This window comes from Chaetura pelagica, unplaced genomic scaffold (assembly GCF_000747805.2).
Source record: "Chaetura pelagica isolate M959 unplaced genomic scaffold, ChaPel_1.0 scaffold722, whole genome shotgun sequence".
NCBI classification, from domain to species: Eukaryota; Metazoa; Chordata; class Aves; order Apodiformes; family Apodidae; genus Chaetura; species Chaetura pelagica.
Genome location: NW_009952453.1, coordinates 223,960 through 238,415, shown reverse-complemented (window position 1 = coordinate 238,415; position 14,456 = coordinate 223,960). Strand labels below are relative to the sequence as shown.

The 14,456-nt window shown below is 37.9% G+C and overlaps 1 protein-coding gene across 2 annotated transcripts in view; it reads left to right on the top strand.

Annotated features, from left to right (window-relative positions):
* Positions 1 to 14,456, top strand: part of GLRA2 (glycine receptor, alpha 2) — a 131,706-nt gene that overhangs the window by 47,625 nt on the left and 69,625 nt on the right. For both annotated transcript variants that reach the window (XM_010008562.1, XM_010008561.1), the window contains exon 7: positions 2,191 to 2,405. In XM_010008562.1, coding sequence (XP_010006864.1) covers positions 2,191 to 2,405 — 215 coding nt within the window. The remainder of the gene's footprint in view (positions 1 to 2,190; positions 2,406 to 14,456) is intronic.

The window sequence follows — 14,456 nt, the reverse complement described above, 5'->3', positions numbered from 1 at the left end:
TTTGGATTTAGCTGCTTGGAGTTTATTTAATAGGGACAGCATTTAGAGAATGGTTTCCTGGGTACTGCCTGGGATTACATATAATCCCTCTTATCTAAAATAGCTCTTTCATCACTGCAGTGTAAGAGCTAATCTGGTTGTATCAAATACATTTGTTTCACTCCATGAAATAAAACAATGTGAGAGGTTCTGCCTCTGCCAAAAATAAATAATAAATACATTTTTCTTCTGAAAAGAGAATTGCTGGTTTTAATTTTTACAAAGACAGCTTCTTGTTTGGGGCCCCAAAGGGCTAAGGAGGAAAACTGTGATTCCACAGTCCAAGACCAGTGGAGATGATTGCTCCAACTTCTCATCTTTTTTTCACACTTAAAGGCGATAATGAGGAGTAAATTCCAATAGACAGAGATTACCTATTTGTAGTTTGGTGGATACAAAGTTTAACCGTTTCCCAGCACATAACTCACACTCTGAATAACTGACTTAATCTGCTTTTCTAATTACGGTTGGATAACCATTTTGCAGCTTCAAACTTTGAAGGCAAGGGGGGAGGGAGTGCATGAACAACAGCTTCCTTGTATACCCATGAAGGCTCCCCAGAAAGGATAAAAATGCCGATTTGTAGTTCCCATTATATGTAATTAAACAAAATTAATGTGTAATTATCAAAAGTGAAAAGGGCATGGCCTGGCCAGGGGAACTGAAAAACAATATTCAAGCAAAAGAAAACTCTGCTTACAGGCACCCACATTGCTCTCTTCTCTGTAGCATGGTCCTGCAGGTTTACTGTGAAATTAAAATGTGAATAAAAGCTGTATTATTAACCCTGCTCCTCTTACCAACACTGCAAGGCGCTCTGTCCAGATTGCACCACAGAATGGGGAGAGCATATGACAGACTGGGCTACCCTAATGCCATTGATGCTACAGGCAGCCACCCCACACCTTTTGAGCACCCTTCTATATGGGCAGACTGACCAGGATTAGTCACTATCAAGGTCTTAGAGTCTTTCTCCAGGTTCACAGGTCAAGCCACTCAAATGTGAGCTTATGTCTATTCAATTCTTCTCCCTTCCTTGCTTTTCCAAACAGCCTCTGCATGGTCCTTTGTGCCGGCTCTCACACCCTGCCATTCAGCTTTCCAGACCAGCAAGAAGAAAATCCAACACAAAAAAACAACAAAACCCAAAAATAAATACATGCATTGCAACAATCACAGAATGGTTTGGGTTAGAAAGGACCTGAAAGATCATCTAGTTCCAACCCTCCTGCATAGGCAGGAAAACCTCCCACTAGACCTAGAAGGACTAAAAAATGTAATTTCACCTGCAAGGATGAACCAGGGAATAAAGCATCTTCATGCATTTGACTAACTAACACAACAGGGGTCCTTTGAAACCGTTAGCATGACACCTAAGGAGCAACAAACATTTTTTGTACTGAGGTTAGTCTGCCCCAAGTGAGAGTTTTCACGGTGCCTAAGCCACAGTCAGGATACACAGTAACATGGAGAGCAGCACAGAGTGATTAGATTAGTAGCTGACAAACTTGCAACTCATGACTCTGCATTCCTTGCTGCACCACTAGTTCCCCTGCCTGCTATCCTAAACTTCTGTCCTCCTCTACCCCTGTGGAGCAGCCATTTGTTGTTTGAAGAATCACTCACCTCCCACAAGACATGATTGTGGGTTTCCTGAAGCTAGACTTCTGGCAAAATTCAAAGTAGGCTTTGAGGTGATTATGCTGTGAGAAACAATCCACTGCCATGAGCAAATGACATGATCTACCAAAGGACTGTAAGACTAATTGTTTATGATTTGTCTATTTATGTATGTTTGCTTAATCTTTTGGAATTACAAGAGCAAAATGTTGTTCCCCTTTAATACGAAACATTGTATTTGACTAAAGTAAAATCTTGATAAAATTTGAGCAAGGAAACATTACGTTATATGTTTGAAGGTGAAACCATTGTGCTACACCATTAGTTTTCTCACTGAATGTGGAACTCTGGGCACAGCCTGCTTCAGGGGTCCCATGTGTCTCTCAAGCTAGTGTGCAAAAAATGGCCAACTCTCATTTGTGTGTCAGGAGCTGTTTACAGTGTTAGGTTGGGGGCCACGCATCTAATGTATGTTTAGAAAAGAAGATTAAAATATGCAAAAACATTTATGAAAGTAATTTCATGTTCTAGGAAAGTTTACATGCATTGAAGTCAAGTTTCATTTGGAGCGTCAGATGGGATACTATTTAATCCAGATGTACATTCCTAGCCTGCTGATTGTGATTTTGTCCTGGGTTTCTTTCTGGATTAACATGGATGCTGCTCCGGCTAGAGTTGCGCTGGGCATCACTACGGTTTTGACAATGACCACACAAAGTTCAGGATCAAGAGCTTCCCTTCCAAAAGTAAGGAAATAATTTTGTACCCCCTATTTTTTATTTAAAAAAAAAAAAAAAGGTGCTAATTTTGAAGTTTCTGAAAGATCTGTATATATATGCATCTGATAAGAATAAAGGAAAAAGTGCTAGTAGTGTGGTGTTAAACTGTTGCAGTACCCTTGTGTTTGGATTAAGGCAGGTTTCTGTTAGTTTATGGGATGGCAGGAAGGATCAAAGGTATTGATTTTTAAAGAGTTTTTACTAGGTTTTCCTAGTTTTTACTTAGTTTTCAGCATTTAGAAGCTAGATTTTTCTGAAGCATTAAGGTACCTGGATTTCTGAAAGCACTTTCATGAAAATTGGGCATTGAATCTGACTGGGGATTTGATAAGCTCTCTCTGGTCTTTTCTGGACTGTTAGAATCTCAAATATCTTGATGTTTCTAGATATGGCACTTGTTCAATGGATATATAAATATATATATGCATATATGAAACACATTTTTATAACATATGTACTCCTAGGAGATTTCTCTGGACAATCTTTTCAGTGAGGAATTGTTGATGACTTTGTTTCACTGCCAGATTTGTCCATGTTCTCATTCAAGTGTCATCTGCAGACCTTCATCCTGTCTACACACAAAAATATCTTCTCACTTGAATTTTGAAGGTTTTTTAATCCAGGCCAAATACTGTAGATGGGCTGTCAGATTATGGACTGGATTCTTTGTTTAGTCAGGCTAGCAGCTCTTCTCAGCATGGGCACAGCCTGAATGCATTCCCAGTAGAGTTTCACATGCATGCTCAGGCTTTGTACAATTTGGTGGAAGAGAGCTGAGAGGTCTCTCAGTTTACAGTAATCTAAGGAGTCACAAAATATTCTCCCTAGAGAGTATATACTCCCTGAAGAGTATATGCTCCCTCAATAGCATGACTCTTTACAGCAGTCCAGCATTACAGGGACCAGTATCAAAAAATTGCTCTAGCAGCAGTGAAAGCACAAATTTTGACTGTTTGTACAGATCACAATACATTCCAAAAAACATGTTGTATTTTGTTCTACTTTACCCTCAATATCCTATTTAGTCTCCTTCCAAATACAGTAATTTGTTCAAATGGATCATATACAGGGCAACTGCAAAATCTGCACAGATTGTGTTACTCTTCTGTTGGTAAAGTATCACTTGAAAATCTGGTGACTACAACAATTGGTTCAGCTTCACTTGTACACCTGGAGATATGTATTATTTTCTGTACAAACTGAAAGCTTTTAATATATTAACTCAGAATTTGAAATGGGTAACTCCTTAAACATTTGTTCAGCCAATTCAGTCAGTATTACCAAGTGAACACCCTGATAAGGAAGTCAGCAAAGAGGCAGTCTTGACAAGGAGCATACAGGCTGTGCAGATAGCAAGTTTGGATCACCTAAGACTGTGTCTACATGGTACAACACAATTCCATGCTTATATATTTCAAGTTTCTCCCAAATTAACTGGCTTCAGAATTAGAGATGGTCAGTACTGGAGGTTTACACCCATATTTCCAACTGGGCAAACATACCTTGTTAAGAAGCTCTGCAGTGTTAGCATGTCCAAAATTATAACACTTGAGAAAGACTTTTCGTCATATGCCTTTGATTCAGCTGAAATGTTTCTCCCTCCTGTATTCTGCTTTGTTTGAGTAGAAAAGTATTCACTGGATAATTTTCTGGGCTTCTGCTGAGTGGAAGAAATGGGAATATGCAGAATATGTTGACTGTGGCTGTTTGATTATCAATGAGGTTCTTATCCAGCGTCAGGATTAAACAGATTTATCTCTGCAGCTATCAGAGAACAGTGATACTCTGGCTCTACTCCATCCTCTCCTGGTGTTTTCTGCTGTATTCCTTTGCCAGAAGATAGGCACTAAAGAAAAACACCTCAGTACAGGGCCCAGCACACTTATTTCAGTCAGTCTACACCTGGTTGTTGGAAATCCACCATGCAGTTCAGCTGAGCTGTTTTTTACAGCTTTGGTCTCTATATAAGTGAGTTAATCCTCACAGGGGCTTTTGAAAGTGTGCTGTTTGAATTAAAATGTGATTCTAAGTAAATGCAAGCGTACTTGCCAGCTGACTCCCACCTTGGATGACTCAAGTACCCAAACAAACACAGGAATGACCAAAACCAAAGTGCTTCAAAACAGGTTTTGTGTGCAAATGTAGCTTGAAAGCTCTGTGTAGCATTGCAGGTCTCATATCACCTCTGTGTGATTCCTCACATGAAGGAGAAGGAAGATTTTCTTGCTGTGGCAGGCACCTATCTATTTTTAAACCTCATCTGTAACTTAATACCAAAACTGTATTTCTTAATAACGTCTGTCCAGCTGAAATGCATTTAGAAATAAAAATATAAAAACAATGGAATCAAATTAATGTTACATCCAAAGTCTCAAAATAAGTCTTCAAAAATAATGTTTTGCAAAGTCCTGTCTACATATTGCTAAAGCACAGGAAGTTAGACTGTCAATAAAACATCCATTCAAAAATTGCTCCAAGCATGAATATATAACAGAATAAGACAAGACAGGGGGTTATTTTTGCAAGAACACTGAAAAAACAGATGCAACTTTGCTTTATGGAAGCAGCCTAGATTTGAATACAAAAGATATTTTTTGCCTCATCCTTCTTTGTGTCCTATCCTTAATAACACATATTTGAACAACTTAGCTTTACCTTTAGTTTACCCACTGTCTCATGCCAAGAATTTCTTCTCACTGTTCTCTATTACAGTAGAGCTTTATTGCAAGTAAAAACAAGGCATCAAAACTCACCAACTTTAAAAAGAATAAATATTTTACATAAAAAAGGCAAACAATTGTGATGAGATTTCTAGTTTGTGTTTTTCAGTTTCCAAGCTACTATCTTAATGATGAAAGTGGTACTGTTTAGAACCTAAATATTGTTCTCAGCACTGGTATAAGATTACATGAGAGAGTTCTGTTTGCTTAAAACTCCTCTTTTCCATATTCACAGGTACTATTAATTTCAATCCACAGATTTAATAATTGAAGGTCACAGCAACATAGAAATTAGGCATTCAGTTATTGAAAATTAAAAAATAAGGTTGAAATTGCTGGAATGACAATAAAAGGAAATGAAAGAATTAAGTTCATTCCAGCTGAGGCTCATTTTTACTGCATGTAAGAGAAATATCTAGAAAGCTTTTTCCAAATGAAATATAAATATATTTATTTGGCAAATTTTGTAATATTTCCATGCAATTATTACCTTTGTAGTATTTTGAAATTCTTGTTAAAAATAGGAGTAGGGTTCCACTTTCAGCAACATAGCAATAAAGAAATAATTTTATTATTTTTTTTCCCCCCTTTTTCTTCTACAAACTTGATTCCTTTGTTACAAAAGGTAATCATAAACCATCAGAGAGATTGCATCCCAGCAAAGCCACTGTTCTAGGAAGGGGGCTTCCACAACCTCCCTGGGCAACCTGTTCTAGTGCCTTACTACCCTCATGGTAAAGAAATTCTTCCTGATGTCTAACCTAAATCTACCCTCTTTCAGTTTAAAACTCTTACCCCTTGTCATATAACTACATGCCCTTGTAAAAAGTCCCTCCCCAGCTTTCCTGTAGCCCCTTCAGGTACTGGAAGGTGCTATAAGGTCTCCCTGGAGCCTTCTCTTCTCCAGGCTGAACAGCCCCAACTCTCTCAGCCTGTCTTCAAAGCAGAGCTGCTCCAGCCCTTTGTTCAGCTTTGTGGCCCTTCTCTGGACTCTCTCCAACAGCTCCTTGTCTTTGCTGTGATGAGGGCTCCAGAGCTGCACACAGCACTCCATTAAATAAATTTCCCTTCCTACACATTCATGCCTATAGGACTTACCCACATCTGACACTCTATGTTCAGATCTCTCTGGTTGTGTCATCATTTTCCAATTAGAGACTTTGGCTAGATAAATGTTTGTGCACCCAGCTACACCAGTAGATCTTGCCAATTGGCTGGCTGATGAGAAATCCTGGTTGACAGATGGGTAATCAGCACGGCCATATATTCATGATGAAACCCTCTAGAGCTTTCTAGGCCAGTCCTGTGCAATGAACCTGAAACTCCCTCACATCAAGGATTTGCTGGACTTCACCTATGCAGAGAAACTCTATGGTACATAAATCAGGAATCCAATGTAACCTATTGTACACCTATTCAACAATCAGTATGTTTCAATCCAACATTTTCTGGAAGTATCCCTCCCACAGCACAAAAATAGCAGTATGTATTAATCAAGGAACATGTATTAATCAAGGTATGTATTAATTAAGGAACACCTGGGCATCATTAGGGACACAGAACCATAGAATAAGCCTCTACATATTGTATGGTTACAGCTGTGCATAAGCTGGGGGAGTAGAGGGGAGAATATCCACATATAGTAGTGCAGAATTGTTGATAATTATAAGAAAACAGTTCTTAGGAATATTGAACGAGTATTCTTGCTATACTATTTATTTGTAAACAGCTTTCCTTTCCTTGAATCAACAGAATCAAAAGTTTCAAAGCATTTTCAAAAGAAGCCTTTGAAAGAATAATGAGTTCTCTGCTGTGCTAGTAATAGGGTATTTTTCAGATTGCTTTCTTTGTAAAACACTTACATAAACCAAACCTTAGCGACAACAGTCCAACAAAGTGAATCATTTTTAGTTGCCTAAACCAAAACATTTGTGGATACTTCAAGTCAAGTAACTGATAGCAACTGTATTTTACACAGTTTCATAGCATTCATATTTTGTCATTTTAATGCTCAGTGCTTAATGAATGCATACTACTTCCCCAGGGAGCAATCTATGCAGGAAAAAAATGCTCATTCGAAGCTCACTATAACCACTGGGAGTCCTTCCATTCACTTCATTTTGCTTTGGATCACTAAACGCATTACAAACTACAATCAAAACATTATATTCCAGTAGGTACAGAGACTTGCAAACCCAAAGTCCCCATTGGCAGTAAAGGGCTGGTTTTATGTGCTGTCCAATATATCCAGAGTTTTGGGAGACTTTTCAAGATTCTAGCACTTCTGGCAGACCAGTCTGATAAAGTAATCTCTCATTTTTTGAATGTTGAAAGTTATCAAGTAAGAAGCTCCAAGAATATAGTATATTTTTTATTTCAAATAAAGGTTAAAATAATGCCATAGTTTTGGTTTTATTCAAATGAAGAAATGAGAAGAAATAACAATAATGAAAACTGAATAGATGCTATTCTTAGAGATTATATTATTGTGTGTTCATTTGTTTTCCTAGGAAGTAGAACATCTAAGCTCATCACTTACTCTTTCGTATAACAAAACACAAACATGTCATATTTTGGTGCAGCATTATTGTAATAAACCGATATAAAAACAACTTGAAATGGAAGCAGTTAATAACAAATTACTTTCCCTCTAGTCTCAAAATCTGAAGAGAAAATACAAGACTAATTCAGTGATCATGAGACATGTTAATTGGCACTTGGTTTATGTGGGTATCTGAGCACTTAAAATGCTGCTTAAATAGCTAGGTCATCCCTATATCTAATAGGTGCTTACAAATTCCTATTGTAGACCTGAGGGTCCTAAAACATTACCATGATACTGAATAAGCCTGCCCTATGTCAAATGTTTATGCATTATGATAGGGGAGCTGTCAACAAATTTCCACATTAAAAAAAAAAAAAAAAAAGGAGCCTTGTGTGGATTTAAAAAGAAACATCATGGTGGTTGCCAGTTATCTTGACTGTAATAAAAGTGGGCATACTGTCCAAATTCTTGGGAAGTCAGGCTGTGCTGTCAGGTAACCATGAGGTTCTACTTTTCAGTCATGTGCCTACAAAGAAATGTTTTAGTACTCACTTGTTTTGTACATTTCCAATGTTCTTATATAACTTTGTTTCCCTCCCTATTATAGTTTTAACATATAACTTGTAGTCCTTGTTTTAGAATCATGAAATCATAGAATGAGTGGGGTTGGAAGAGCGCTTTAAAGGTCATCTAGTCCAGCCCTCTTCCAGAGTACAGGGACCTTGGGACCTTTTTGACTAGGTTGCTCAAAGCCTGGTCGAGCCTGAACTTGAATGTTTCTAGGGATGGAGCCTCCACCACATTTTACTTGTACTAAAAGGTTCTCTTCTTTGAGCAGCAAAGTGAAATAGAACTAAATCTTCTTTTCGGACAGTGTTTTCATTACCTATTGTAATATTCCATGCAGTATTTGAATCTGAATATAGGAATGTATTCTACATTACACAACAAAGGAAATCACATGGACTGAACCTCATTTTCAACAAAATAAGTCCCAACATAGAACAAGGGTCATAAGTAAGTGAGTACATGTTTAATTACTGTGACTTATTGAAGCCTTTATTCCAGTGCAAACTGATTGTGACTAAATATAGATTTTGGTGTGCAAAGTTGGCAGTCCTACAAAATGCTATAAAATAAATTCCTGACAGCTTTTCTATAAACACCTACTCATAACATCTAGTTCAAAAAAGGTGTTTTGTGGATATTCTCTACAGCTTTTTCATATTCAATTTCTTTATTCTTACTTCTTCCCCTGTTACTTATGCCTTGTCATGAATGGCTTGAAGGCAAGATATTAAGGTGTTTGTGCTTGAGGGCAAGAGAGTGTTTTAAGTGCAGTGGAAGATGTCATACATGTACTAGAGAGAACTTTCTAGCCACTTAAAGTATCAACAGCATGATGTGGCTATGTTAATACCAGCCTCACAATGCATACCTGGCCCTTATGAAACTACTGTGTCCTGTTCAGAACCTTCTCTGCTCCTTCCACCTACGTCAGTTGGTCTTATACTTTTTTTTCTTGCAAATCATGCTCCTTTGAGATGTGGGAAGATACTTAAGCAGTTAGCCTATGCAGTTACTACTTCAGTGGGAGCAGTATCTCAATTAAAGCTACGTTGGATGCACTTTGGCACAATTATGTATGCTGTAATCATTCATTCGTTATAGAAAGAGGTTTTTTCTTCCATTACACAACCTTTTTGAGTTCTGTGAAAGTGAAGATTTGGGTCTGCTGCATGAATAGCAAAGCAGAAACCAATACGATCCATGCTTCTTGTGAGAAGAGTAGGAGGAAGAAAGATGTATATGTTAACAGAGCACCTAAATCTGTTGCTAGACATCGCCACATTAGTCTGTTTAGTTTGGCCACAGAGATGAGGCCTCCTGGTCAACCTTTGGGTTTTAAAGTGGTTGCATAGTGAAATTCTTGCTACCCTTCATTTCATGCAAAGCTGACTGCTGAGATACTGACTGGATAAAGACTAATACATTTGGTTCTATAGCAGATTCTACTCTATGAAACTACAAAAAAACAACCCACACTAAGTAAATCACTCACTTTTTCCACTGTACTAACCTAAACTTTAAAGTTTACTTCCCTGTATAGAGGAGACAGTGGTATTTACTGTACTACAAAAGCAATAGCTGCTGCCATGCGTGACAGCTAAAAATATGCAATAAGATGTGTCTGAATACCTCTGGGATGCAGTTTGAGTACTCCTGGCGCTTCCTCAGCAGGTTTTGTAATGCAGTCATTTGGGAGGGCTGGCATTCAGTGGAGCCTATTTCAAGCTTTGAAGAGTTGAAGATGTTGTACATACCAGCCTGCTGGTTGTTTCATAACCCTGGCTGGTACTGGGGCTCTCCAGCTCAGCTGTCACATTTCCAGGACCTTCTGATGGCTTTTAGCAGCTCTCTGAGGAATGCTCAGTGCCATTCTTCTACACACAAAAGAGCTGCAAACCAACTCTGAAGCAACAGTGCTTTCTTGTTTTTTTTTCCTTTTGGAAACATTTATCTGAAAAACAATTGTTGATATTGATGCCTAGATGAATTAATCTCTTCCTCACCCTTCCCCCCATAGCCTCCCAAGAAAATGGATAGAGGCAATATACTTTTCTTCATGCATTCATCAAAAAAACTTCTGCAAGAGGAGGAACTAAATTACTCAGTGTCTGCTTTCAAAATATAATATCTGTGATATGACATGGCTATGACTTGAATTTGCCACTAGTGAGACACACTATTCTTTGTTTTAGTAACATCAGCTTTGGAAATGAATCAATTCTAAACTAGGCAATGGCAAGGAAAAGTATAATTTGTTTTCAAAGCATGGAAGTGTAATAATGAACTCTGGAATGCATCATTCTTCACAGATTCTTAGTAATAAAGCTTAAAACCCTGATGAAGAAGTCTCTTTTTCTCCTTAGTTCTTCCTAGAAGCTTGGAGTTAATTGAGTTATCTTACCTCAAAAAGGAAGGAGTATGAGAGCAAAGAGCTTTGATCCTCTGTAGCTTGTATCTGGTGTTAGGCCTCCCTGCCTGTGAGAACAGACAGCATGTTGCCTTTCTTATTCTACCAAAGGTTAAGGCTTTGGAGAATTGAGCCTGAACTCTCAGTATGTCCAGAGGGAAACTTAAGTGACTAAATCAAAGTAGAAAATACAAGTTACAAAAAAGGGAGAAGACATATGTTCCTCAGCACATGTGTTAATGAAAAAGATTGTACGAGTTATGTTAGAAGTAATTATTAGAAATGGCACTATTATAATGAGAACACATCAGTATCTGTCACATACAGGAGAGATTATTTCTGCTAGATGGTCTGCTGAGAAACTAAAAATTAGTGTGAAGTATTTCATATAAATGTTTTGCTTTTTTTTTTTTTTTTGCTTTTTTTTCTTCTTCTCTGAAGAAGGGCATTTTCCTTTGTGTGCATAATGGTAATCTAAACACTATATTGATAGTTTTGTATTAAAATGTGACAAACAGTGCTACTTTACAGGGCATGATCAACTTAAAAGCACCTCTTAATTTTCCAGGGAAAGATTGTCACAGGCAGCAATGAGAATACTGCATTCCTGGACTGCACCACTCTATGATTGAGTGTGCTCTGCTCATCAAAAACTGACTTTAAAACAGTTTAAATTTGCATTGAGATGAAAATTAAAAATTAAAAGTTAAGGAAGTGAGCCAGCCCAAATCTCAGAATTGTAATAAAAACTCTTGGAGTCAGATCGTGTGTTGTGGGTTGTGGATTTTTTGGTTTGGTTTGGTTTCTTTTGCTTGTTTTTTGTTTGCTTGTTTGTTTTTTTCATTCAAACAATCATACTACTGTCTCAGTTTTTTAAAGCAGCTGTAGCTGTCTGACAGAATCTGTTTTATGAGGTGGTTAGCTGCATTTTGCTGTCTCCTGAACCTTTTAGCAGAAACAGAAACTGTTTGGAATGAAAACAAAATCCTGTCACTGGGAGCGACTTGAATTAAAGCATTCAGATGCTCAGGCTTTACTGCTGCTGTTACTGTTATCAAGGCTCCCCAAAGTCAAGAGTGAAAGGGTTATGCCACAAAGATAATACAGAATAACAACTCAGTTATGCGTGTACCTATCTCTGGATGCAAAACCAAAAATAGCCTTGTTTTTCTATTTCCCAAAATTACTAAAATACTACCCTAGGAAAAGACATAGTCTTTTTTTAATGTCTTCTTTTCTCTATCTCTCCCATCTAGTAAGTGGGAAGAATAATACATAATTATTCTCTTAATTGGTTAATTATTGCCCTCAAGTTGGTTCATTCATCATTCTTAGTAATAGTGTAGCATTCATTTTAACTGGGGAGTGTTGCCTTTTTCATACAATCCTATGATCCTTTTGAAACAGTTGGAAATGGTTGGAAAAGACCTTTCAGATCATGAAGTCCAACTGTTAATCCAGCACAGCCAAGTCTACCACTACACCATGTTCCTAAGCACTACATCTGCACATCTTTTAAGTAGCTCCAGGGATGGTGGCTCCACCATTTCTCTGAGCAGCCTGTTCCAATGCCTGACAATTTAGGAAAAAAATATTTACTGGAAGAGTTATTGAGCATTGGAACTGCCTGTTCAGGGGGATGGTGGAGTCATCATACCTGGAGGTGTTAAAAAAACACGTGACACTTCATAACATGGTTTAGTGGGCATTGTGGTGTTGTGTTGACAGTTGGACTTGATGATCCTGGAGATCTTTTCCAACTTTAATGATTCTATGATTTTAACAATTTCAGTAAAGAAATTTTCCCTAATATCCAACCTAAACCTACTCTGGCACAACTTGAGGCTGTTTTCTCTTGTTTCGCTACTTGGGAGAAGAGACAAACCTCCACCTCTTTACAACATCTCTTCAAATTGTTGTAGGAAGTGATAAAGTCTCCCCTCAGCCTCCTTTTCTCCAGGCTAAACAATCCCAGTTCCCCCAGACACTCCTCATACAACTTGTTCTATGGACCCTTCAACAGCTTTGTTGCGTTTCTCTGGACTTGCTCGAGCACCTCTATGTCCTTCTTGTAGTGAGGGGCCCCAAACTGAACACAGCACTCAGGGTGCAACCTCACTAGCTCTGAGTACAGGGACACAGTCACTACTCCTGTCCTGCTCACCACACTATTCCTGATACAAGCCAGGATGCTGTTGGGCTTCTTGGCCCAATTCTTGGCCTTGTTGAACATCATACAATTCTCCTCAACCTGTTGATCCGGCCTGTCCAAGTACCTCTGTAGGGCCTTCCTACCCTCAGGAAGATCAACTTGTTGTCATCTGCAAACCTACTGAGGATTCACTCAATCCCCTCATCCAGATAATTGATAAAGATGTTAAAGAGAACCAGCCCCAACACGGACCCCTAAGGAACCCCACTTGTGACTGGCCACCAACTGGATTCCGCTCTGTTCAGCAAAACTCCTTGACCCAGCCAGCTCGTCAGTTTTCAATAAATAAATAAGAAATTATAAAAATAATTTTAAACAATTTTCCAGTGCTCTTTTAGAATGGAGAGAAACACTGCATTGCTCAAACTAGAAGTGGTATTGGCCACCACACCACCGAGTGTAGAGATGACTTCTTATCTTTTTCTGCATTGACTGGAACACGTGCTGCCAGGCAAGACTTGTAGCTTGGCAGATGATTTCACTGTAAACTGTTTAAAGGGAAAACTCTCTCAGTGAGTATAGCTATAAGAGTTGATTAGCTTCTTACACTAATAAGATTTCAGTAAAAGCTTTACACAAATTGAAAGGTGCATCTAATTAAAAGACTGTGAATTGCCAGAATATGGGAACTGCACTTTATGAAAAGTTTATCCGGCCAGTTTTATTCATTATCTCTGCAATTAGGCTGGCTTCTACTAGGTGTACGTCCCTCTTAGTTAAGGAAAGGCAGCCTAAATAGCAGCTGTTGACCTCAGAAGAGTTCAAAAGCATCTTGCCCAGCTCCTCTGTCTGCCATCTGTGAAACAGACTCTTAAAATAATCCTTGCCAGTGCCAGCCATTGTACTCATTATGGATTATTTGGTAATTCTTACTCTTTCAAGATGCTCTTCTGAAAGAGAACTGAAACTCACCCTGAAGAAAGAGTGCAAGCTAATTTTCAGCTATAATATTTTAATCTTAAAAACAGAATTCTGTTTTTTTTTTTTTTTTTTTTTTTTTTTTTCTGAAGTAAAAGAAATAGTTGTTCTTGTCTCCTCTTGGCCAGTGTAGTACACATAGCATTAGATTTGTGCTCCAGAAATTATATACATTTTAGATAGGGTCAGGCATTTTCTCTGAGGAAATGCATTTCCTAAAAACATCCTTTTCTTGAAACTATGCAAAGGGTACTTTAGAATAAGGTTCTCCTTTATTTGAAAAAAATTCTTAAACCATTCTTCTTGACCTCCAGCCCCCACTGTTTGATTATTTTTTTTTTGGTCACATTTTGAAACTGTCTTGTTTCTTGGAAAACAAAAGTTAATCAATTAAAAAATATTTGAAAATTTTAATGTGAAAATAGTTATTATGGAAAAGGTTCAGTTAATATTACTTTTTAAAAATCAAATTTGTGATTTGAGACTTTTTTTTTTACTTTCTCTTTTTTATTCTAATACAGAAGAAATTTCTGAAATGTCAAAAATCCCCAGGGAAGGGAAAAACCACATCCCACTCTGATCTAACGTACTGAGATACTGGTAGGCACTTTTCAACTGTAAATAGTATTAGGAATTCAGAGAAAAA